This window comes from Apostichopus japonicus, chromosome 11 (assembly GCF_037975245.1).
Source record: "Apostichopus japonicus isolate 1M-3 chromosome 11, ASM3797524v1, whole genome shotgun sequence".
NCBI classification, from domain to species: domain Eukaryota; kingdom Metazoa; phylum Echinodermata; class Holothuroidea; order Aspidochirotida; family Stichopodidae; genus Apostichopus; species Apostichopus japonicus.
This window is the reverse complement of record NC_092571.1, coordinates 27,834,705-27,858,618: the sequence shown is the minus strand read 5'-3', so window position 1 is coordinate 27,858,618 and position 23,914 is coordinate 27,834,705. Positions and strand designations below refer to the sequence as shown.

The following is a 23,914-nucleotide window of genomic DNA, read 5'->3' as shown; positions in this document are numbered from 1 at the left end:
GTAGCACACTATAGTCTATAAAAAATACCCAAACCTGCAGTGTAGTAAACTCACAGCTTGGTGCCTTGGTGATAAAAAACCTTTACTCAATACTTCCATGAAATGGGAATCTTGGTAGATTCCCGTTACAAGGAAGTGCACACGTCGAGGTCAACAGGTGGAAGCTATATTGATGTCAAGTCGTACCCATGTATGGTTCACTCAGTGTGTTACCTCAACACGATATCATAAACTGCGGCGTGTTTTACTACACGTAGAGACATACCGTATGTTTTTATACCCTGGTATTGAAGGCGACGTGAGATTTATCATAACTATACCATCAACCTGTTTGGAGCTGTTCGCTGGGACGCTACACTTGAAATTAATACTAAACAAGCTGTGAACGGATATACCAGGTAAATTCTCTTCTTGCATGTGAAATGCGATCTTATAATACGTGCGTACCATATTGGTATGTTACCTAGCCCTGTTTATATGCAACTGCCTTGGACAAAATCAGAGCGTTATAACCAGACTGCTCTACATATACAGATAGGAATCTTCGTGTTACGTTCCTGTGTCTTTTAAAGGTTTTTGCCAATAATAGCGTGTAGAAGTATATTGTGCAGAAATATATTGTTGATGGTGACTGGTGAGTAGACTATGTCAATATATACCAATGCCTACACACTTATCTCTTGGATATTTAGGCCTATTTATAAGATAATGTGTGTGGGTATATATCTGGTCATGCCTTCCAAGGTAATCGGGATTATCCACTAGACCTCAGACATCGTTAAATTCAATGGTCACTGGTAGGTCCAATGTAAGGGGACGGCAGAGGCCCCGACACATATTATTTTTCATGGGGGGGGGGCAGGGGTGGAAGGGGGTTAGTTGGCCGACTCATGCATACTATAATGTCAATGGTGTTGATGCTGTACCACGTCTGTTTTGCAAATCATTACTGTAAAATGATTAATGGACGGCCACATGGCAACCCTGGTCATCTCTCAATTGTTGAGGCCCTGGATTGGGACTGAGAGCGCACTGTTTGTGCTACTGTGAACATACTTTGGCATTCGTGCTCAGGCGCTATATTCTTCGATGACATCATCCTGTGATGTGACTCAGATGTCTATGCCAGAGAGAAAGGCATAGGCATTTAAAGCGAGGCTCTGAAAACTAGTTCAACAAGGGGGTGGGTAGGGTAAGCTATGGGGTGAGTTTAGGGCAAAACACAGTAGACTTCCTTGAGGTCTCATCATTGCTTGGACGTTAAAGGGTGTGAAGACTCGCGCAAAAAGAAACGGTTAATGCCGGTAATCTGACCTATTTTCGAATGAGGTGTAACGGAAGTTTTAGACACCACCATCGATCCCAGAAAATACGCACACAACTTGCTACCTTCGGTAATTAGACACTAGTATACAGTTAGTACATACAGCTGCGGTCAATACCCACAGCACAGTGTTCAAACGATACAGCGATGGACACCTCAGGTCCAGCTAGAGTTAACAAGGTATCACGTTTCATTACTGTCTGCATTTTGTAGCGACAAGCAGAAAACTTCACTTGCAAGCAACGGAAAGTTACCTTTTTCAGGGCGCGACACGCTGTCTTCAATGCATATAGTGGAACTCCCCCGATATATTTGTTTTCGTGACTTTACTTTGCAAACGAAATCCGCGGGGTAAATCCGGTTAATATTTCACTTGGCTCGGGGTAACGTTATACTTGCCGAAAACTGCAAAAAAAGATAATGTATTGTCTCTTTCGAGAGTAACGGGTCAATGATTTCTTTCAACTGAAATCCGAATTTTCGTAATTCTTAATGGGGGTGAAAAGTATTACATGCACGCTAGACATGTCCTTGAAGTAAAGAAACAACAAACTGCAATATTCTACCATAATATTCAATGAACAGTGAATTAAGCCAGGAAAATATGACGTAACATGACGTCACCGATAAGCAAAAAAGTGACAAACTGAATTGTTCATTGTGTTTAGCATCTTTCAAATGAGGAGATTATGTGATTTACGGGAGTTTATGTAACCTGTTTTTTTTGTTTACTATTACCGTATGTAGCGTCACCTAAATTATAATAATGTTTTATAAATGTTATATTGTTGCTGTTAGTATCATTAGCAGTGTTAGTATTTTTGTTCTTTTGTTTCAATGTCACGGTCAATACCAACTCGCCATCTCAGAACATCAAGTCCCGGATAGAGGAATAATTGAGATATCGGTTGTATTCTAATAACTTTGTGAAGAACGCACGAGATACATCGACATGTTACCCACGTTTGCTCTTCTTACACTGTACGTCACTTCCGGGGTTAGAGCTGCATTGGAGGATGATGGGATACCGACAGGTCACATGGAGCCTTTCGGGGGACACCGCCGAGCTGATGTCCTCATCGAGGAAACGAAAGTCATTCCGGACCCTTGGACATTTTGGGAGAAATATGTCAAACCTGAGACCCCTCTTATATTAAGAGGTGCAGCGAGGAAAAGTCCCGCTCTCGATTTGTGGACGGAAGAGTATCTCGACAAACACTACGGAAGCCTTGAAGTCCGTTTGGAAGGAAAGCTTGAAGCTACTAGTAGGATACCGGTCGGTTCAGAGGGATTAGGAAGGGACAAACTAGGTTCTTTTCTTAAACATTACCACCAAACTGATTCTTATATTGTGTCACAGTTACCGGAACCGATGTACCGCGATGTGACGGTGTTATCGTGTATGTCTTGTGGAAACATGGGAGGCCGAATAGTCGAAGTCGATCTGTGGATGAGCTCAGGAGACTCACAGAGTGTCTTACACAAAGATGCATTTAATCAGATAAATTGTCTAATGAATGGAACTAAAAGATGGAAATTTGTTGATAGCAAATATGAGCCATATATCCATAAAACATATGAACCAGATCGAGAAATAGGAGGGCGCTCTGACATAAATGTGAATCAAGTCGACTTACTCAGGTTTCCAAATATTACAAAAATACACTATTCAGACTACATGCTATATGCTGGAGATTGTTTGTTCCTGCCAAAGGGTAAGTATTGCAGTTAAGCCATTACATTGATTAAGTTCATTGGAAGGTATGGGGTGCAGAGTGCTTCTGTTCATCGAAAGAAAATAGTGATAGTGGGTGGATAGTGGATACTACCTGGACCGGTCTCGTTTGGTTGTGTAATAAGTGTGAGGGCACGTTCTCCCTTTCAGAGATTCCGCTTATTATAAACATGTTATTGTGGTTTGTCTATAATCTAAGTTACAGTGTTAGTTGTATTACATTTAGTCTCAAGTTGTATTTATGAACCATGTTCGATACCGGCCCATGTAGATGAAAACTGATGGAAGTCCAAGAACGTCTAGCTGTTTATGTAATTTGTGTGTTTTGGTGTTGCTTAAATTAAAACATACAAAACGCAACACAAAACATTTTTGCAGTAGGAACTTTAAAACTAAACATCCATCCAATTTTATTTTAACCGTTTGGAAAAGTGACTGAAAAGACCTACAAGCAGGCTACTTTTGTGGATTTTTTTCTTTAGATATCATGAACGTTATAATACACTTCCATGTATTTTTTTTAATGTGTTACAAAACTAAAAGACCAAACTTTAAATGGAATCATTGCAGATATATATTTGTTTCTTTGGGTTTCTTCATTCTCTCTACAGGTTACTACCATCAAGTTGATTCGTTTGATACCATGAACGTTGCTGTTTCAATGCTTTTCTCACGTATTCAAACATTTGAGGATAACGGCTGTGATAGAGAAAACCAACGAAATATCCCTCTTAATGAAATGGAAGTGCTCTGGAGTTGGCCGGGCCATGGTATTATGACCATGGGTAACATGGACGTGTGGAATCTTAAGTAATTAATTATGCACGTCATATTACTAGTACAATTGACTTAAGTCCACCGCACAATGCCCAAATGAAGGCCCAGCCTCGATTTTAACTCGACATTCGTGACATAGTAGTGTGCGATAGTCGTGAAGAAACCACAATCTAAAACTGACCCCAGCAAACCAAACGACTGAAAAGCCCCATACAACAACTACATTCTGTTAACGACCGGTGCTCGCTTAGGTCACATGCACAATTGCTGTACGGTGATTGGTTACATTTTGTTAAGATTGGACAGTTTTTACCGTGACCCCCCCGCACCTTGCCAAATGCCATTCGGAAATGTCAGTTTCCCCGACGATCCACGACTGTCGTATTGAGCCGGGTCCCGATCTGTCGGGCAGTGCGGGGGGGGGGGGGCTTAACAAGGGTATGTTTGGCGTTAAAATGTCTTTTAATCAGCCATATTGCAAGAGTCTGGACGTCACAAATGACGTCACTAATGTTGAAGTACATCACTTATCACACAACAGTAAAGAACAAGCTTTTCTGACTCTCTTCGAAGGTCAGAGAATAGCATGAATTGGCTCAAAGAGCCAGACAGATTCCAAGTTTCACTATTTTCTATACCTAAATATGAGCATTGTCGGTGCAGGATAGTCCAGTGTATGGGGTGTTCAAGCCTAAGGCCTTTAAGATCCGCACACTTGATTAATGTTCAACTTGTGGGCCGGACTGACATCTCTCTCGGGAGGGATTTATCCCGCGGGCTACATATTGAGCACCCCATGGCATAGACTGAGTCATACCCTAACGGTGAGCTATGGGTCTAAGGCAGGATTTCCCTAACTTTATCCCCCACGAACCCCTGTGGATGTCAGAGTTGCCCACGAACCCCAATCTTTTATAGATACGATCTGAGTCATTATTATACTATAATACGCATAACAGTGCTTCGTAAAAGATCAAGTTCATAGTGTAATATTGTAGAGTTTGTCGAAAGGTACGACTTTTGTACATTACTAAATTATATGACATATCAGATTTTAGCTCAACAAAAAGGACTCTAATTTTGACTTTCAGAACTGTCTCACGAACCCCTGGGATGGACTCACGCACCCCATGGGGGTTCATGCACCCCAGTTAGGGAACCTCTGGTCTAAGGCATAATCACCGCGCAAACGGTCTTTGAAATTGTTTATATGTGATGTCTGGTTCTTACATTTCTATTCCTTAACAGAGCAAACTATGTCAAGAAAGCAGAGTATTATGGATTGGCGACGAAAGAGATGTTTCTAGAACAATATCTGCTACTATTCCCAGACAGAGTGTCCGATGACTACATAAACTCTCTATTAAAGGTATGTACGTGTTTATCATTAGTTCTGTGCTTGTGGATGAACCCGGAAAACCTACAGCTGCTATTATCACCTAAATGTACATGGCTTGTTCAGTTTGTACTGTGAATAAGAGACAACCGTATACACTGAACGGAATGGATGACTGGACGAACGAATGAATGGATGGATGACTGGAATAACGAACGAAGAGATGGATGTCTGAACGAATGAATCAACGGATGGCTGGAACAACGAATGAATATATGACCAGACGAACGAATGAGTGAATAGATGACTGGACGAATTAATGAATTAATTAACTAATTAGTCAATGAACGAACAAACGAATGAAAGAATGAATAAAACTCTAAAACACCTGTACGGCTGTAATGGTTTTGTTGAACATATTTTCATACTTATTATGTGCAGGCGTGGGATGTTATAGATCCAGAGGGCAAAGGCCAACTCACTGTGGATGAAGTGTTGGCGTTAGACACGGCTACCCTCGTTGAGCACGCCTTACAGTCTGATCTCGCTGATCCTTCGAATACTCTTGAATTTGAATATTCTTACATTGATGCGAGAGATATAAGGTAAGTATCTTTAAAGGAGAACGATTACCTAAGTATCAGCTTAATCTCTTTAGCTACCGAAAACAGCTAGAAATTACTTTTGATGAATTGTTTGCGTAATTTTTGCGTAAACTTACTTGAGTGGACGGAGTGTAAATTTTTGTCAATGTGTGATGTCACAGGCTCCTCTATAGAAGTGAAATCTCTCCGTTTCCCTATAATATACTGTAAAAAAAAAGTTTCATGATAGAGGTCAACAGTATTATTTTTGACAACAGTGCCAATATTAGATCATATAAAAAAAAATCCCCATTGTGTAGAAAAACAATTTTAAAAGCATCATCCACCTTTGAAATAAAAACAAAATCAACGAATAAAGAAAAATATGAAAGAATCTCCAGCAGCCGTGGATTTTTTATGTACGTTATATGGACTTGTTCAATTCTTCAGCGTATACACACACACGCATACAAACGAAATAAAAGATGTGCACGTTCAAGTATTAATTTAGGCACAAAATGAATTTTTGACATGACATAGAGCTTCAAAACTCAGTGTTATCAATTTCAGGATGTATTTACATATGTCACTTTTATTTGTCTTAATAAATGACTAATTAAAACTATGAGGCTCATCAATAAAAGTGACTGAACATCTTAGGTCAGTCCATCTGACGCAACATAATTTTTTTTTCTATATAAACAATATCAAAATAATTACATTAAACACAAAATTGTTTCTGTATAGAGTGCAAATGCGACCCACCAAACAAGTCAACAACAATAACAACAATAACAACAATAAAAATGGAGAGAAAAAGAAACAATAGCAAGAAATAAACAAAGAAAAAAAACATTAACCAAATGGGAAAAGAAATGATATTAATACTGTACAGTAAAACTGAATACATGCAAACGTCCATCTCATGTTCATACGATACAAGATTGAGGAAAATTGAATGAACTTTCGTGTTCTCAAGTTGTATTACTATTTCGGAGTTTATCGTCCTGAGTATGCAAAAGAGTACTTTTAGCCTCTCCTAACGCGAATTTAGAGATGTTACACTTTTCAAGAACGTTTTGGAGAAAACAATCAAATTAAGTACTCCACGAAGACATGTCCTCACAGGTCTACAGGTAGTCTAACAGAACATGCTCGTGTATATAATTCTAGGGCCAAAAATGTTTAATTAGAGCGCGTGCTTCCTTAGAACATTCTTCCAAGTTTTCGCGTTTCGGAAAGCTTTCAAGAAAATGAAAACTTAATTGCGATACGTGCAAAACTAATGTTTGCTCCAACGAGTACTCTCAAACTCTTAATGTTATCGCTACATCACTATTACCTTGTAGTTAAAAGACTATATCACATAGAAAATGTCAAAAGTAACGGCTTTAAATTAAGAACCTCTTTTTTTTATGGAAGTTCCTATTTTTTTTATATTCAGTTTGTAAAACGAGCAGAATAGTCGAGTCTTCTTGTCTTGTGATATTATTTGTGCTTTGTTTTTATTATATTTTATTTTTTGTTAGTAAGGAAGATCACACATAGCTTAGATTAGAACAATCATTACTACGGTATTTGAAAGCCATTTTCTGTACTTTAACATGATTGATAAGTTCTTCTCTTTTATTGATCAATTAACAATATGAGACTTTTATATACTCATACCAGAACAAATCCCTCTCTTTCCCTCGCCCTGATGACTGATAATTACATTTTCCTCCCACTGTGAATCTCGTAAATTTCAGAATATGAGAAATCTTTCCCAATTTTCGTACAATTTATCTTTCCTATGGTACAATTTCGTGTCTAATTGGAGGACTAATGTTAGCCATTACTCACGTCAGCTCCTATTTTTTGTTAGGGGGAGGGGGGGTGGGGGGTCTTCTCTTTGTATAGTGTCGTTCTTGGTCACAATGATGACTTTGACAACATAGACGGGTAATTCCCCTCGGGTGGCGCTTGACCGTTCCTTAAACTTCAACGCGGTTTACATAAATTATAATGTACGGTACCGTTTTACCGTAGAGAATATTGTTTACAGAGTTCCATCGTTCAATACAATGGAATAGCTTGTATTTATGGTGTGAGACAACTGAGTAAATGAGTAAGTTCGTGTCGTCCTCTTGCTGATTATAACCAATTGTAATTTGAATATTCTTATACGTACATGCTTATACTATCATGGTATACTTCAGTTCTTACCGCTGACGCTACGATATATATAATATATATATATATATATATATATATATATATATATATATATATATATATATTTATATATATATATATATATATATATATATATATATATATATATATATATCAGTGTATCACGAATAGTCATATTCTACAACGATCCATTTTAGACTTGCAAACGTTTTAGACATTGTTAATGATCATGTTCAGCACTTCAGTCGGTGTAACAGTGACTACCCCCACCCCCTCTCCCTCCCCACGGGTGTTCTATCTGCTGCGATGTCAAACCTCCGGAGGAAATCATGTAGTATTGTAGAATCTCCACCAGCAGGGAAAATACAATCTAGTTGAATTTAGCCGTGAATTATCACAATCATTAGATTTTCTGATACCTTGCACTTTATTGGATTAGTGACCTGAAAATGTTATTAATGTGGTCCCGTGAAAATGGTCATGACGAGCTGTTTGGAATCCTCAACAATTCTTGCCAAAATGGTTTCTTGTACAAGAAAAAAGGAAGTACAGTATACTGTTTGCTATATATGAACCAGGTATATAGCATCAACTTCAATTCTCTACAAACGGAGGATATTGTACGCATGTACACACGCAGAAACATCCCTTATGCATGGGGTTTACACTGCCTTACCTTTGGCACTGTTACCGATCACACTCTCTATCTATTTACATATAGCGCCCCATGTATCATCATTCTGCGTTGTGACGTGCGGGCATATGTCGAAACAAACGACATCGATTCGTTTGTAAGATAACAATGTTTCTTGTTTTTGTATGCGTTGAATGATGTTACAGCAATCCCCCTCCCAGTGGGGAAGGGGCGCTTTAAGCATGATCTCAAGTAACAATTCTGGCGCAGTTTTATTATTTTCAAAGACTTTGAGGAGTTAACTCGCCAAATTCGCCTTTTTAGTTTTTACGGATTAGTAAATAGGCTAGAAATATATTATGATGAGATTTCTATTAAAGACGCATTGTTAGAAATTTCATGATGTTACCCATAGCAACGAAATGTAAGCTCCAATTTGAAGTGTGCTAGTTCGTGTCTCACTTTTATATTCTCGCAATGGGAACTTACTAATCGGTAACACTCGGAATAAACCACCCTACTCCCACCCTCCCCCACCCTTCAGGCTCTGCAAAACGTATGTTCGTAATATTCAGAACACGGTGATTTATGCTTGGTGTTATTAATCACTGGCTCAGCGGCCTAAGGTTACAGCTCCTAACTCTGATCATTTATAAAAAATCTGTGCGAAAGAGCTAAAGCATACATATACAAACACGTTGAATGTTATGTTAATTATTGGCATCCGTAGCGACGTCGTTCTTTGGCCAAATTTGATTTTTCATAATATTTTTAATCTGCTTTTGAGAACGACATTTCTGAATGATTGTGGTAATGAAGTCATCTAAAAGCTTCTCAATCGTATTTCTATTTGGGATCTAACTATCGTTGTGAGATACCAACGGTTAAATCTCTCGTATATATTTTTTTGTACACGGTATTTTCTCTTTGTCTGTATATAGCATCGAATAAAATTCTCTAAAAAAAATCACCAAACATGTTTAAAAAAGCTAGCACGTCAAATGTTAACCATACAGGGGCAAACTCGTGCTCTTCTGTGCATACACTGTGACGACTGGACTCTTATACATTAATCTAGATTATTGCATCTCTCAAATGTAGGGCGCGAATTTGTTTTTTCACAAGTGCTGTTTTGAAGTTTGACACCGCTTGTCGTATACCCTTGAGAAAGTACAATGGCGCCAAGCAATGGTGCGGGCATAATAAAGAGTAACACCTAAAGTGTTCCATTGTACACTGAATGTAACGACTGATAAATTACCTTTACCAAGGGAGACGATGTTTACAAGGATCCCTTACGATTTTCACAGCGTAGTAATTAGTATGACGTCACAGAGTGATGGAATTGCACAATAATTGCAGAGTTCCCGATTTAACTTGAAACAAAGCCGACGCCATAGATTGCAATGTCACACACAATTCGTTTCATTACTAACACTTTCATAGAACACGGTGTCATGATGTAACGTTTTTGTATGACAAGAATAACTCATATGAGTGAAAGAACATGGAATGAACTGGTAAGGGATGTGTTGTCATGGATTCACATTGACCAAGTTCAAACAGTCAAGTATCTATACTCAGAATAATTACACAGTCAGCCTGCAGCCAAAAAAATGTGTGTGAAAATTCGGGAAATATGCCGGAAAATTTTTCGGTCACCTACTAAAGATGAATAATTTGCAATGTGCTTTTCAACGGTAAAACTTATATTATTATTATCATTATTATTGTAAAGACTTCCCCAATTATTCTAACCAATAGGGATGGGTAATAATACGGACATATTGGGGGATATTAGATACTATATCCCCCATCTAAGATATCGGGGGGACATGTCCCTCCCCGTCCCCCCATGATCGCCGCCCATGACTGCAGCCCCCGCCTCCTACGCCTATGGCGACCGCCCCCCCCCCCGAGCATATTTTTTTATGATATCGCTAATAATTTCAAAATAAAAAATGCTTAGATGCAACTTACAAGGCCTGGGAAGTGCCATTTTCAGCCTGCACCCAAGCAAATGTCCCCCCCCCCCTATATTTGAAACAAATCGCCGCCCCTGGTCACGTACAACGGTCATTGGTTATTGTATGGAACGCATGAAAACCATATAGAATTATTATTTAATATATAACCAACGTAAGGAAAAACAGTGTAAAAAGAGCGACATAGAGTGAAAACTTAGAGGGATTGTAAAGTGAAACAAAAGAGGAACTGCTTGTTTGAACCAAAATGTGGAAGAACGTTGTAGAATAGAGCAGATTCAGACATCACGTGGGTAATTCAAGTAGTTTTGGTAAAGACGTCTAAAAGGTTCTCCTTTTAACCTAGAAACATTCCTATACTGAACACAACAAAACTTTTGATCAGAAAAGGGTGGTGGGGGGGGGGGGGGAGGGTGAAATGCCATTCAAAATATTGAGATCTAATTTTAAATTAGTACCATTATGAAACCTGGGCTGTACATATATATATACATATGTGGTTGGTGTAACCAGTTTGAATACTGTTGAAGATTTCTTTCTCGTATATATACGGTATTCAGTGTAAGTTATTAAAGAGGTTTAGTCAGTTAATGATAGGAGCAAATACTGAACTTTCAGCTGATTGTCCCAAGTACGATTTGGGATTATTCCTCGGTATGTTACGGATGTAATTGCTATTACATATTACTACAGCATATGATAAATTTATTTTTACATATATTTATAAAGTGTGTGAAATGTTCTTACTATTGTTTGGTGGAATGTATGTATGTAATTGCTGAGCTAAACTTTATGCCTATATACTGTACCTGTCGTAGACGTTAGGCTTATGTATAGTATATAGCCTAACAGAAAATACAGTAATTAAGTTTAAGATTGATTAAAGAACACCATTAAAAAAAAAACTAATTACGCATAATTTCTGATATATAGGATAACGTTCCTATTATTGCGATTAATAGAAACAAACATTCATGCAAACTTGTTAGATTGTTTTAAATCTGCTTCTTTTATATTTCAATTTACTGATTGTTGAATCCCCATGGTATTTGTATAAACTTGGTTGCCTCGACGCCACTTAGTTCGGTAGTGGACCTATTGGAACAACAATTATTACGTCACGACTGGATTCACTCCAATCCCTTCACTAAAACAATTGACACTTTAATATATTCCATTTCGTGTTCGGTTTCACTGCTGTCTTTGCGAAATAAATTATCTGACCATGCAATACATATTTTGTCACTTTATACGATATGCTATCCTTATAATATCAGTTATTAACTATAAATATATAATAAAGCTTGGGGGAACTATATTGTTAACATCACACCTTTTTTCATCACGGTATTATTTCCTTACATAGGCCTAAGTATTTATAACATACATCCTTTCGTTGTGATTTAAAGGGAAAACCAAATCTTTCTAGCATTTTGACTAAATTATCTGACCAGTGAATAGGCTATATATATTTTTTCTCTTCACAATGACATATTCTCTTATATTATCTTACCACCGTCTTCGCATTAAACGTGTAATTATACTCTTCGCTATGCATTAAATACACAAAGGGACCATTAATATTCTTCCGTCATCTGTAATAATAATAGTCTATTGCAAGTCAATTGTATATACGATAACTCAAGTTAGAAAGTATTAATACTTAATTTGTATATATATATATTTTTTTACTTTTCTTTCGCCTACACCTAAATTGGACCAATCAAAGTTAGTTTAATGTGCGGTACTATATCGCCTGCCTGATATACACCAATCAGATTTGGTTTTATTTGCTATACAATCGCCCGCCTGTATAGTAGACCGTGCAAATTTGAATTTTATAGACTAAAGCCCATCGTATGCTGCTCTGACTGAACGCCACTCCCGACTCAACCATTCATGATCATGGTTTCATTCGATAAAAGAATTTGAAGCCCACGCACCATACACTGCTAGACCATCCATGATTTCCTACGTTATAAGAGTTGTGTTGAGTCATATTGGTATGAGTTTGTTGCAATACAATTTGTTGCAAATTATTCTTTAGTTCGACTTATATTTCCCTTATATATGCTATGTCAAAATGTCACCGTGACCAGGGACGTAGCCAGGGGGGGGGGGGGCAGGGGGAGCGACTGCTCCCCCCTTTCAGTGTCGAATATTTTTTATAAACTGTTGTTTTTTAGCATGGTATTTTGTCAGTGCTCTTTTGATCTTGAATACTCGTCAGCTCCGTTAACTCGATTATAATCGTAGTAACATTCAGGCCTACTGATTCAGCTACTTACTTTACTGTAGTTTGGCAGATGCAATTAGCTAAATTTAGCCTATAGCCTATTACAAGCCTACAGTTGGCCACTGCATCATAAAATACATATCGCCTACCTATAACCACACTCGATGGAGTGTCACGAACCGTATGCACAACGACATCGACAACGTTCGTTCTCATCCTTTCTATGATTCGTCCTAAATTGTTGCATGAACAGCATGTTATGAAGCTAAGCTAGCAATCGTACGTGATACGCGCTTCCTATAAATAATTATTACACTGCTAATACACTGCGATAACGATATTTGTTTTTAGGCCACTGTATATCTGGCTGTCTTACAAAACAAGAAAGTTTATATTGTCCCTCAGTTAAGTTCGTCAAATTCACTAAATTCCAGACATTGGACAATAAACAAGAGTCATTCTTCTGGGAAAATTGTAAAAGAGCACTATGTTTGTCTTTCTGATATAATATGTAAAAGTACATGTAAAAGCATTCAAACAGAAAACAAAATCTGCTGATAATATGATATCATATGATAATGATGAAACTGGCAAAACATTGCACCAGAGCGCATCTAAGGACATTCAATTGTTCAAAACAGCTCCCCTTAGACCCCTCCCCCGTATCAATCGCAAAAAGTGCTCCTCCCTTTCAAATTCCAGGCTACGTCACTGACAGTGCGAAAAGTACTTTCAAGTTCTCTCCATTAAGGCTTATTGCAGATAGGCTACTTAAGTTGAAGTCTTTCTTCTTTGACCTTGATTTTCATGATTTTGAACTGAGGCCTAGCTTTATAACGTGTCGTCAAAATCCACGTTAGAATCCCCGGAAATTTGAATATAATTGTTGAATTCTCTATGTATGATTTCAATTTACCATCACTCTAACTGTTTTAATTCTATTACACCGAGCCACAGCAAAATGAAAAACAAAATAGGTTACTACAACTAATTGACCTCATTTCTTGTCGCGCATCTGCTTATTCGTGAATGGAAGCACTAACGTACTATTATTAGCATTCCTGATTAGCAACGATAAATGTATGCTATACTACATTCACCGTGGTGTATGTATGTATTATGTATGTGTGTAAGTGTGTATGAGTATGTATGTGTGAGTATGTATGTATGCATGTATGGCATCTCTCTCCACCTCTCTTTCTCTCTCTCTTCGTTCTTCGACAGACTAATGTATGTTATTGAGTTGACAATAAAAAGTGAAAACGCTTTACTGTGAATCAATAGGTGATTGTAGAATCGAAATCACGTGTTTTTTTTTTTGTCGATTAATCTAAGATATCCACTTGTTATTTCAGCTAGATATGTCGCGTCCATTGACCTAGATGAACTTGTTATCAACGCATTGGTAGAATTGCACCGGGAGCGATACGTTGTATTTTCCTTGCCATTAAAGGGGCACTCCAAAGATAAAAGGCACTTTACAGAGAAGCATCAAAAGAAACTTATACTTTGATTGTATCAAAATGCCGTGAAAGAATGCATGATTGTACAGTATGCTTTAATACTGAAATATCTCGCGAATTGTCTCCCGGTACTTCAGGTATATAGAATACGAAAAGACAGATCTTACTTTCGGGATAGTTATAAATTTATTAAGCATTTGTAAACCTATAAAAGTACAGCTTCGAGACTGCAAGAAACCCGACATACAATATTCAAGTTGATTAATTTATGATTTATGCTCTCTTTGTCCCAATTAATGTAGAATCATTGCTGCGAAAAATAATAATAATATTCCATCAAATGAAAAAGTAATTAAGCTGGTGCTTTGTTAAGGTCTTATTTGAGAAAATTCAGATCTGATCCAAGAATACAGACCAATTGCAGGTAAAAGTGGAAAATATCCAAAAAAAAGACTCCGCCCAGAGGCGTGCTGTCTATAAAAGACTCCGCCCAGAGGTGTGCTGTGAATTAACACCTGTTATATTTCTTTTAAATCATAGAATGTATATAAGTAACGTTAATATATCCTTTACATCGGAGCGTGAGAAATAAGCGAATAACAAATTACCAGATATGACTCGGGGGTCTTGGGACTTTGTAGAGGGGGTGAGGTGGGGAGGGAGGGAGAAGGGTGGTGGAAGTTTCCAGTTTGCCGTTTTTACGGTTACTAAAAAATAGTATATAAGAACAAATGTTGTGGTCATTTTAGTATATCTAGCTCCTTTGTATTTTGAAATCTTTGCATTTCGAAATAGTAGTTTGTACTAGCCGATAGTATATACACTGTCGTACACTGCTAGTACAAACTAATGTACTCGTCGTACTCATAATGCTTAGAGCCTTGCAAATCATACTGACACCAAGAGGAGTTCCACTTGTACTCATATTCATGCTGTTGTACTCTGTAAGTTATATTTATAGAACGGGATTCGATGGACCCAATGAATTTGGAAACAAAATTCAAATTTTAAATTAAACCATGCAGGAATTTGATTTGTTACAACATCTGTTTCCGTTAATATGCATTATTAATCGACTTATATGATTTATTTGTCGAGATCCCAAAATTGTAAAATTTATGTTTGAAATTCTAGGAGATGTGGAGTGACGTATAGGACTACATCAATCCTCGCTAGATATTTACAATAAACATAGATTTGACGTTAGCCAGACGCAGAAAGCAACAGTAAACGCTCCAGCTACGGGTTGTCGTTTTTTAATGTTACTTTTCATAACATTTATCTTCATATTATTTATATTATTTATCACACCCAGACGGAAATTCTGTGTAAAGGATAATAAACTACTTTTAAAGTGATCTTATTAAAAACAAAATTGATATATTTTTTTGATGAATTATATGGAATTAGCTGGAAGGCTGAAATGGCTGACCTATATGCTTTTATATGCCTGAAATGAGGCTATACATGGCTGGCATATACGCTGTTTTTTCCATTTCTATTTCACGTGGCTTCTCCGTATCGAGATATGAATCTCGAGTATGCGTTCAGAAATCATGTCTTAAGGCAGTGTTTTCTTTCCTGTTTTGTTTTGTTTTTTTGCGTAGATTTTGTATAAAGACTCGATATTGTATCATGATAATAAAAAACAAAATTTTTATCTTGAGTTTTATAAAATGTTATTCAATAATAATTATACTTATGATAATAATTATTATATAAGTAATAATAATGATGGAAACCCATGTAAGTCTGGAAACCTTCCGTTAGGCATTGCTCATGTGATCATAAGTAGTAATATGACAAAACTATATTTGCGACCAAAGTTAAACATTCAGTATTATAGTATGATATTAAACCTATATATATATATAGGCCTATATATATAGGCCTATATATATATATATAGGCCTATATATATATATATGTTGATACTAGTTGAGACTAGTGGAACACAACTACTAGATTAGTGGAACACAACTGCAACTATACTAGTGTTCCACTAGTCTCAACTAGTATCAACATATATTCCGCTCTGTCCACTGGACATAGAGCACTCTGCGCCAAGATAGACGCCAACCAACCAACCAACTATATATATATATATATATATATATATATATATATATATATATATATATATATAAAGCACATGCTAAAATGCTAGATCACCCTTTAAAATCAATCTGTAGTACTCTTTTTGGAAATTGGTCGTTTCTATAGTTACGGTACTCTCTATTGAGTATCACTATAAACATGAATATAGCCTCCGTTTTTTACCATATTAATATTACTGCATACACGCTAACATGGTGTAGTAACTTATTCCAAACTCGTAACAGATTAATTTTGCATGTTTACAAGCACGACCTACATCGGATATTGGCCACTTGAAATATTTGACCAGACCCCAACGAGAAAAAAACATAAACTTCGGTCAGTGCGTAATTATAGAAGGAAATAAAAAGCTTACATGGGGGAAAGAAAAAAAAATCACCAAAGTTTGAAAGGTCAGTTGAAATTCAATTTCGAAGCTTGCAAATATTTATAGTTACCTTTAATCACTGTTTACTATGACTGTTGGACTGTGACGTCACTGAATACGTATAATGACGCCAATGGAGAGTGATGGATTACTATACAAGACCTGTTGTATACTGCTTTGGTCTTAATTTTAAGATAAACGTTGCAATTAATAACTCAATACTATTGTAGTATTGTTAATGATCTTGATTTTGACAGAACACACAGAATGACCTGTCCTTTAAATAAATACGTGTAAGGCCTTATATTCAATAGTCATATATAGCTATATGTAGTGATAATACTTCCTACCATCTGTTGGTGATATCACAATTGAGTCTGAATTTACTATCGAAACATCAGTGAAACTTGAATAATTGTAGACTGGTGGCAAGTTTATATATTGTCATGAGGTAAACAGGGTGTAACAGTAGTATTATGATGCGTGTTTAATACCAAAACAATGTCCGCTAACTTTATATATATATATATAGAGAGAGAGAGAGGTGGACAGAGAGGGGAAGGGGGGAAGGGGGGTGGAGGGGCGGGTGAGAATGATACAATTTCATAGGTTTTCGTCTTTGCATATAGTAAGTGGAGCGAACGTTTGTTATTGTTTTTAATTGGTAAAGCTATACTTCTGTAGGCGAAATAAAAACATAAAAAGCATTAAAGAAAATGAAAACGTTTTATGGAACGCTGAACTAATTTGTTTGATTGAATATTGCGTGAAGTAGATGGCATCCTTTCATTTTAACGTTGACCTCTACGTCCTAGTTATATATATATATATATATATATATATATATATATATATATATATATATATATGTATGTATATGCGTAAGTCTGTAAGTACTGTTTCCAAGAATTATTGTCTCTGTTGACGTAGTTTTGTTTAAGTCCTTGGTTTTCAACCTTTTTTCGATCACGAGCCCAATTTGTCTTCCGAGCCGTCCTCGCGAGCCCATACCCTACCCTGCAAAGTTATCAACTTCGTAAAATCAATTTCACAGCGTTTATTAGTGTATTCTTGACACAAGTGACCCGGGGACTCAATCAAAGCTATGTATGTTCCTCCGTGATCAGATGACAGGTACTGCCCAATTAGAGCCTATCTCAAAGATTTCTTGCAACCCTCAATGGTACAAGGCAATGGTACAAAGCAAGGCTTCCACACATCATAACCTTGGTAAATACGTAGTGTGCAGTGGTTGGTGGGTGTCACCGAATTCTCTTATACTAGTCTTATAGGGTTAGGGTTGAGTAAATTTTACCCGTTGTACAAGGTTTCATCGAAGAGGCTTCCTAAGAAACATCATCATGTGCCTTCGCCACTAGCCCCCAAAAAATTTTTTAATCATTACTGGGGCAATGCTCGCGAGCCCACAAAATCGGCTTCGCGGGCCAAAATGGGCCCGCGAGCCCAAGGTTGAAAACCACTGGTAACTTTAAGTGGATATTTTTGTTGTCGTTACCACATTTCTATCTTAGTGTTATGTTTCCTTTTAGTAATTGGTCGTTTGCAGTTATTTGTTTATTAATTCCTCCCACTCCCTTATTCCTGGGCTGATTTAGTGTATATTGTTGTTGTTTCTGAGTGTTCATTGTTAGTTGACTACCCTAAGTAGACGTTAATAATTGTTCTTGTATTGTTGATATATACTACAGTGGTTGTATGTTGCCGTTTTATTCCGATGGGTCCCCGGTGGAGATTATTCCACAGGGTTTCCTTTCTTGCAAGCCTACGTAATTACTTAATTATATTATGAAAATGAGAATACATTATTATTCATCCCGTATTATCCAGGCATCCTAGTTTGATCCCGTGCAATGGGGTTCCCCCCCCCCCACCCCGAACCTCTCTCGTAAATCCTAGGCGAGAGATTATGGTTGATAGCGTCGTTCTTTTTTTCCGACAATGCACCGTATAGTCACCCAGTGTGAAAAAAATGAGCACATCTTTACGATGTGTACTGTAAAGGGTTGTATAGGATCAGTTATACAAGTCATGTAGAACATGACTGCTGTGTCCGTTGAATTTGTCGCGATCGTGCGATATCAGTATTCAAGTATTTCTAATTGAGACTGAGGAATACGTAATTATGTCTTTCATGCCTTTAAGAAATATTCAAGTATCTCGAATTGAGACTGCGGAGTACTCAAGTATCTCTAAATAAAGATGGCGCAGTACCCAAATATCTCTAATTGAAACTCAGGAGTACGCACGTATCCCTAACGGAGACTGAGAAGTACTCAAGTACCCTTAACTGAGACTGCGCAGTACTCAAGTACCCTTAACTGAGACTGCGCAGTACTCAAGTATCCCTAATTGGCAGCGAGGAGGGCTAAACATCTCTAAATGACACTGTATAGGTACTCACGAATCTCTAATTGAGACTGGGATGCACTCAGCTATCTCTTATTTAGACTGAGGAGTATACGCAAATATTTAATTAAGAAATATTCCAATATCTCGAATTGAGACTGCGCAGTACTCAAGTATCTCGAAATTAGACTGAGTAGCATTCACGTATCCCTTACTGAGACTGAGTAGTACTCACGTATCCCTAACTGAGACTGCGCAGTACTCAAGTACCCTTAACTGAGACTGCGCAGTACTCAAGTATCCCTAATTGGCAGCGAGGAGGGCTAAACATCTCTAAATGACACTGTATAGGTACTCACGAATCTCTAATTGAGACTGGGATGCACTCAGCTATCTCTTATTTAGACTGAGGAGTATACGCAAATATTTAATTAAGAAATATTCCAATATCTCGAATTGAGACTGCGCAGTACTCAAGTATCTCGAAATTAGACTGAGTAGCATTCACGTATCCCTTACTGAGACTGAGTAGTACTCACGTATCCCTAACGGAGACTGAGAAGTACTCAATTACCTTTAACTGAGACTGCGCAGTACTCAAGTATCTCTAATTGACAGCTAGGATGACTCAAATATCTCTAACTGACACAGTAGGGTAATCACGAATCTCTAATTGAGACTGGGATGCACTCATCTATCTCTTAATTAGACTGAGGAGTACGCAAGTATTTAATTAAGAAATATTCCAATCATCTCGAATTGAGACTGCGCAGTACTCAAGTATCTCGAAATTAGACTGAGTAGCATTCACGTATCCCTTACTGAGACTAAGTAGTACTCACGTATCCCTAACTGAGACTGAGAAGTACTCAAGTATACCCTTAACTGAGACTGCCCAGTACTCTAGTATCTCTAATTGACACTGTAGGTGCTCAAGAATCTCTAATTGAGACTGGGATGCACTCAGGTAACTCTTATAGAGACTGAGATGTACTCACGTATCCCTAATCGAGCCTGAGGAGTACTCAAATACCTCTAATTGACAGCGAGGGAGGACTCAAATATCTCTAATTGACACTGTAGAGTACTCAACAATCTCTTGAGACTGCGAAACACTCAACTATCTCTAATTGAGACTTAGGAGTACTCACGTATCTCTAATTTGATAATAGGAGTACTCAATCATCTCTTACTGAGACTGAAGAGTACTTTAACAACGCTGAGGATAACCTCTCCTTAAAGGGTGTGAAGACTCGCGCTTAAAGAAACGTCTCATGCCGGTAATCTTACCTAGTTTCGAATGAGGTGTAACAGAGTGTTAGACACCACCATCGATCCCAGAAAATACACACACAGCTTGCTACCGTTGGTAATTAGACACTAGTGTACAGTCTATACATATACAGCTACGGTCAATACCCACAAGACAGTGTATATAGCAGCGTGGACATCTCAGGTCTAGATAAAAGATAACAAGGTATCACGTTTCATTACTGTCTGCATTTTGTAGCGACAAGAAGAAAACGTCATTTGCAAGCAACGGAAAGTTAACTTTTTCAGAGCGCGGTTTGGGGCGAGTCTTCAATGCCTTTAAGATTGTTTATATATTGTACAGTCCAAGAGAGACTTCTATGAGAAATTCATCATAACAGACTGAAATTTGACTTTCATCTTCAAGTCGGTGAACTATCTACTCTTTAAATTTCCGAAGTTGTTTATTTGAATTGTTCTTATATTTATTTCAGGCACCTGATCTTTTCCTTGGTCTACGAAGGCGGCACTTTAACAAAAGATGATTTCATCAAAGAATACACCACTAACCCTAACGTCGGAGGGACTGAAAAGTTTGCATTGGAGGTTTGTATCCTTAGACATTGCGATACATTTTCGTCTTCTGACGTCAGAGCTTATACATTCTGCGCAAAATAGCGAATTACATTTGCCATTGTTTTGTGCGAAACAAAATTGCCCCAAGCTTAAACATTATGTTGTAATTTCTATGTACCGTACATCCTGTGCAGCCTATATGTGAAACCATGCAAATGATCTAATTGGATAGAGAAGTTCCTGGTTCACCTTCCTATTAGGACAAGCAGGAACTGTTGAATCTACAAGACGTTTCGTCTGTCGATAAACATTATCACAAGACAGTTTGAAGAAAACATGCGAAATACACAATCCTATGCATAGAGGTTTCGCCAGTAGATCGTCCACATGCATTAAAGTGGATAACACTTTAATCTGCAAAACGCTTAAAATCTGCAACTTGAGCCACCATTATGCAAGGTATATATACCAGTCAAACATATGGACCATTCATTAGTTGAAACAGCCTTTGAGTAATGAATTCGTCTGTTAGTAATTTTTCCATAGTAGCATCTGCTGACAGGGTCTAACATGTGTTACGGTGTTATAACACACTTCAGTTTATACTGACTAACGGTACAAACTGATCAAGCCATGTACATTGGGGTGGTATTACTCAAAATAAGATTTTAATTAATCATCCCCCCACCATCGCCAATCCCCTCCCCCCCCCCCCCGCCCCTACAGACGATCCAGAAAATGTACTTTTGTGAACTTGGAACCGTACAAATACTAACAAGTTTGCAAGTTCATATTCCGTTCTTCGGTACAGGTTTAGTATAAAAGGTACAAATTAGATGTGATTATACTTAAAATCTCATGAAATGTTTCGTTCGATATTTCAGATCTGGGAGAATCTTAAATCTGTGAATCCAGAGTTTATAACTTACGGGGAAGTCGTGTCTAATATTGACAAAGCTCTTGAGAAATGGACTTCACGACTCACGCTTGATGTTCCTCCAGAGGAGGATTTCTCCAGTGAATCCATTTTATGGAGAGATGAAGTAGAAACGACACTAAAGAAAGATGAACTATAGTAACAATTTAATTTGCGAGAAATTTAAGGATTTAATACACGGATGATCGATCAATTATGAAACAAGGGGATTCACATTTTATTCAGAAGTAGAAAAATATTTCATGTGTAAGGAAAGAAATAAAGATATATTTCTTGTCCTCGAATCACGCAGCGAAAAGTCATGTTTCCTTTTAGGACTTACAAATTGCTACTTAAAAATGCATACGTCTTTCTTTCTGTATATATGTACATTTTAGAGGTAGAAAATATTTCATGTGTAAGTGGAAAAAAAAAGAAAATAAAAATATGTTTTTCTTTCCTGGAATCACGCAGCGAAATTTAAAAGTAAATATGTTTCTTTTAAGGACTTACAAATAATACAGACGCCGTTCTTTCTGTTTAAGTAAGTTAATGCTTTTGTAACTTTACCAGTTTTGTCTCTGAAGAGAATTCCGCTATAGGGGGTGGATTCGTCATATACCGCCTCCTTCTTTCTACCTCTGTCAGTGAAACATCATTTGGAGTTCCAGGTCCGCAAATAATAATTTTTATTTCATTTGGCCTCGATAAGAAAGATACCGACACATAGGAATACAATACGTTTAACAGTATACACCATATTAAAATATTAAACTAACATATTAATATTCGTATGGTTTATATAGTCCACAACGATGCTCAGTGTACCGTGCAGGGTTTAATGATCTTACGCATATCGGCGGCCGTTAAACCCTCCACATAGGGTCTCAAAGTGTTTGTACTTACCAAACTGAAGTTTAAATTGCAGATTATGTTTTGTTTATCCCAAACGAATGTAGCAACATTGAATTGACCAGAGGCAAACCTTGTACAGACGTCTACCATTACCCAGTTTTATATATTTGAGTAGCTGCTTGAATTCTACATCCACATACAGCGACACCTAATATATCTACAATCTTTTTTTTTGGGTTCTCCAAAATTTTATCAGCTGTTCCGGACCGTTCTTGCTCGAAGCAAATCAGGTCTTAAATGGTTCCTTTATTTAATAGCATTCATCAATTACTGTCATAATTGCATATTTTAGTCCTTGGAAATTTTGGAAATCTTGATTTAATTGTAAAACGAAATTTGGACGACGTAACTGACATGTGAATGCCATCTTATGGAACAATTCTTTTCCTTTTGTGTCTCTATATTTTTGTATATAGCAAGTAAGAAAAAAAAATTCTTTGCCTAAAAAAACAATACCATGCTTTCGACTATTATTTCATTAATCTTTCACTATGGACAAAAGAAATAAACTGTAGATGTGTTTTGTTTTTCTGTCGTAGTTGTTGCTATATTGTAAAGGTGTGTTTTGAAAGTATCATCGGGTTTTTGTACAGAGGGTCGTTCACATTACAAAATTTCATCATAGAAAAAAAAAAGACCTGCTAGGTAAATAGCCCGTAAACAAATTAGATTGATTGGTTGGTTAAATAGCGCCCAATAGATGCGGATGAATCACGGAGTTGAAACACCCTGGTTTGGTGATAATATCATGTTGATGATGGTAAGTGGGGTGGTGGTGTTGATGATGGTGGGTGGGGTGGGGTGGGGTGGTGGTGTTGATGATGGTTTTGTCTCTTCGTGAACCAATAGTTCACGTGACCTGGTAACGATTAGCCCCGGATGTATATGGTTGTCATTGATGTTAGATGAGTCTACTTTATGTCGCATTTATGCGGTATTTGAGTTTACACGAAAATGTGACTGGAATATGAAGAAGAGAAAGTTATTTCATGCAAAAATAGAAGAAAAAAAAGTTGCAATGCAATTGTCTCATGAAGTCTTTTCTTTTTCGATTAGCTCGATTCTCGAAGATAGTATGGACCCTGGATTGACCAAGACGAATCGAGTTCCTATTTTATAGACAATTTGCAAAGATCTGTTTAATTTACAATTACA

General features: G+C 37.3%; 1 protein-coding gene across 2 annotated transcripts; it reads left to right on the top strand.

Annotated features, from left to right (window-relative positions):
• Positions 1-173: 173 nt before the first annotated feature.
• Positions 174-22,267, top strand: LOC139975534 (bifunctional peptidase and arginyl-hydroxylase JMJD5-like). Of its 2 annotated transcripts, none has more exons than XM_071983533.1 (7): positions 174-398; positions 2,194-3,039; positions 3,671-3,869; positions 5,085-5,205; positions 5,614-5,777; positions 20,847-20,958; positions 21,813-22,267. In XM_071983533.1, the coding sequence occupies exons 2-7, from the start codon at positions 2,277-2,279 to the stop codon at positions 22,002-22,004; spliced, it is 1,551 nt and encodes a 516-aa protein (XP_071839634.1). In that variant the 5' UTR covers positions 174-398; positions 2,194-2,276; the 3' UTR covers positions 22,005-22,267. The 2 variants fall into 2 exon arrangements, with proteins under 2 accessions (XP_071839634.1, XP_071839635.1); XM_071983534.1 differs by lacking the exon at positions 174-398 and adding an exon at positions 448-634.
• Positions 22,268-23,914: the final 1,647 nt, after the last annotated feature.

Bases quoted from the DNA above. Each gene is read 5' to 3' on its own strand.
- LOC139975534 (XM_071983533.1), top strand. From the start codon at position 2,277: ATGTTACCCACGTTTGCTCTTCTTACACTGTACGTCACTTCCGGGGTT. The intron at 5,206-5,613 runs GTATGTACGTGT...TATTATGTGCAG, and splicing joins ACATAAACTCTCTATTAAAG to GCGTGGGATGTTATAGATCC. The intron at 5,778-20,846 runs GTAAGTATCTTT...TATTTATTTCAG, and splicing joins ATTGATGCGAGAGATATAAG to GCACCTGATCTTTTCCTTGG.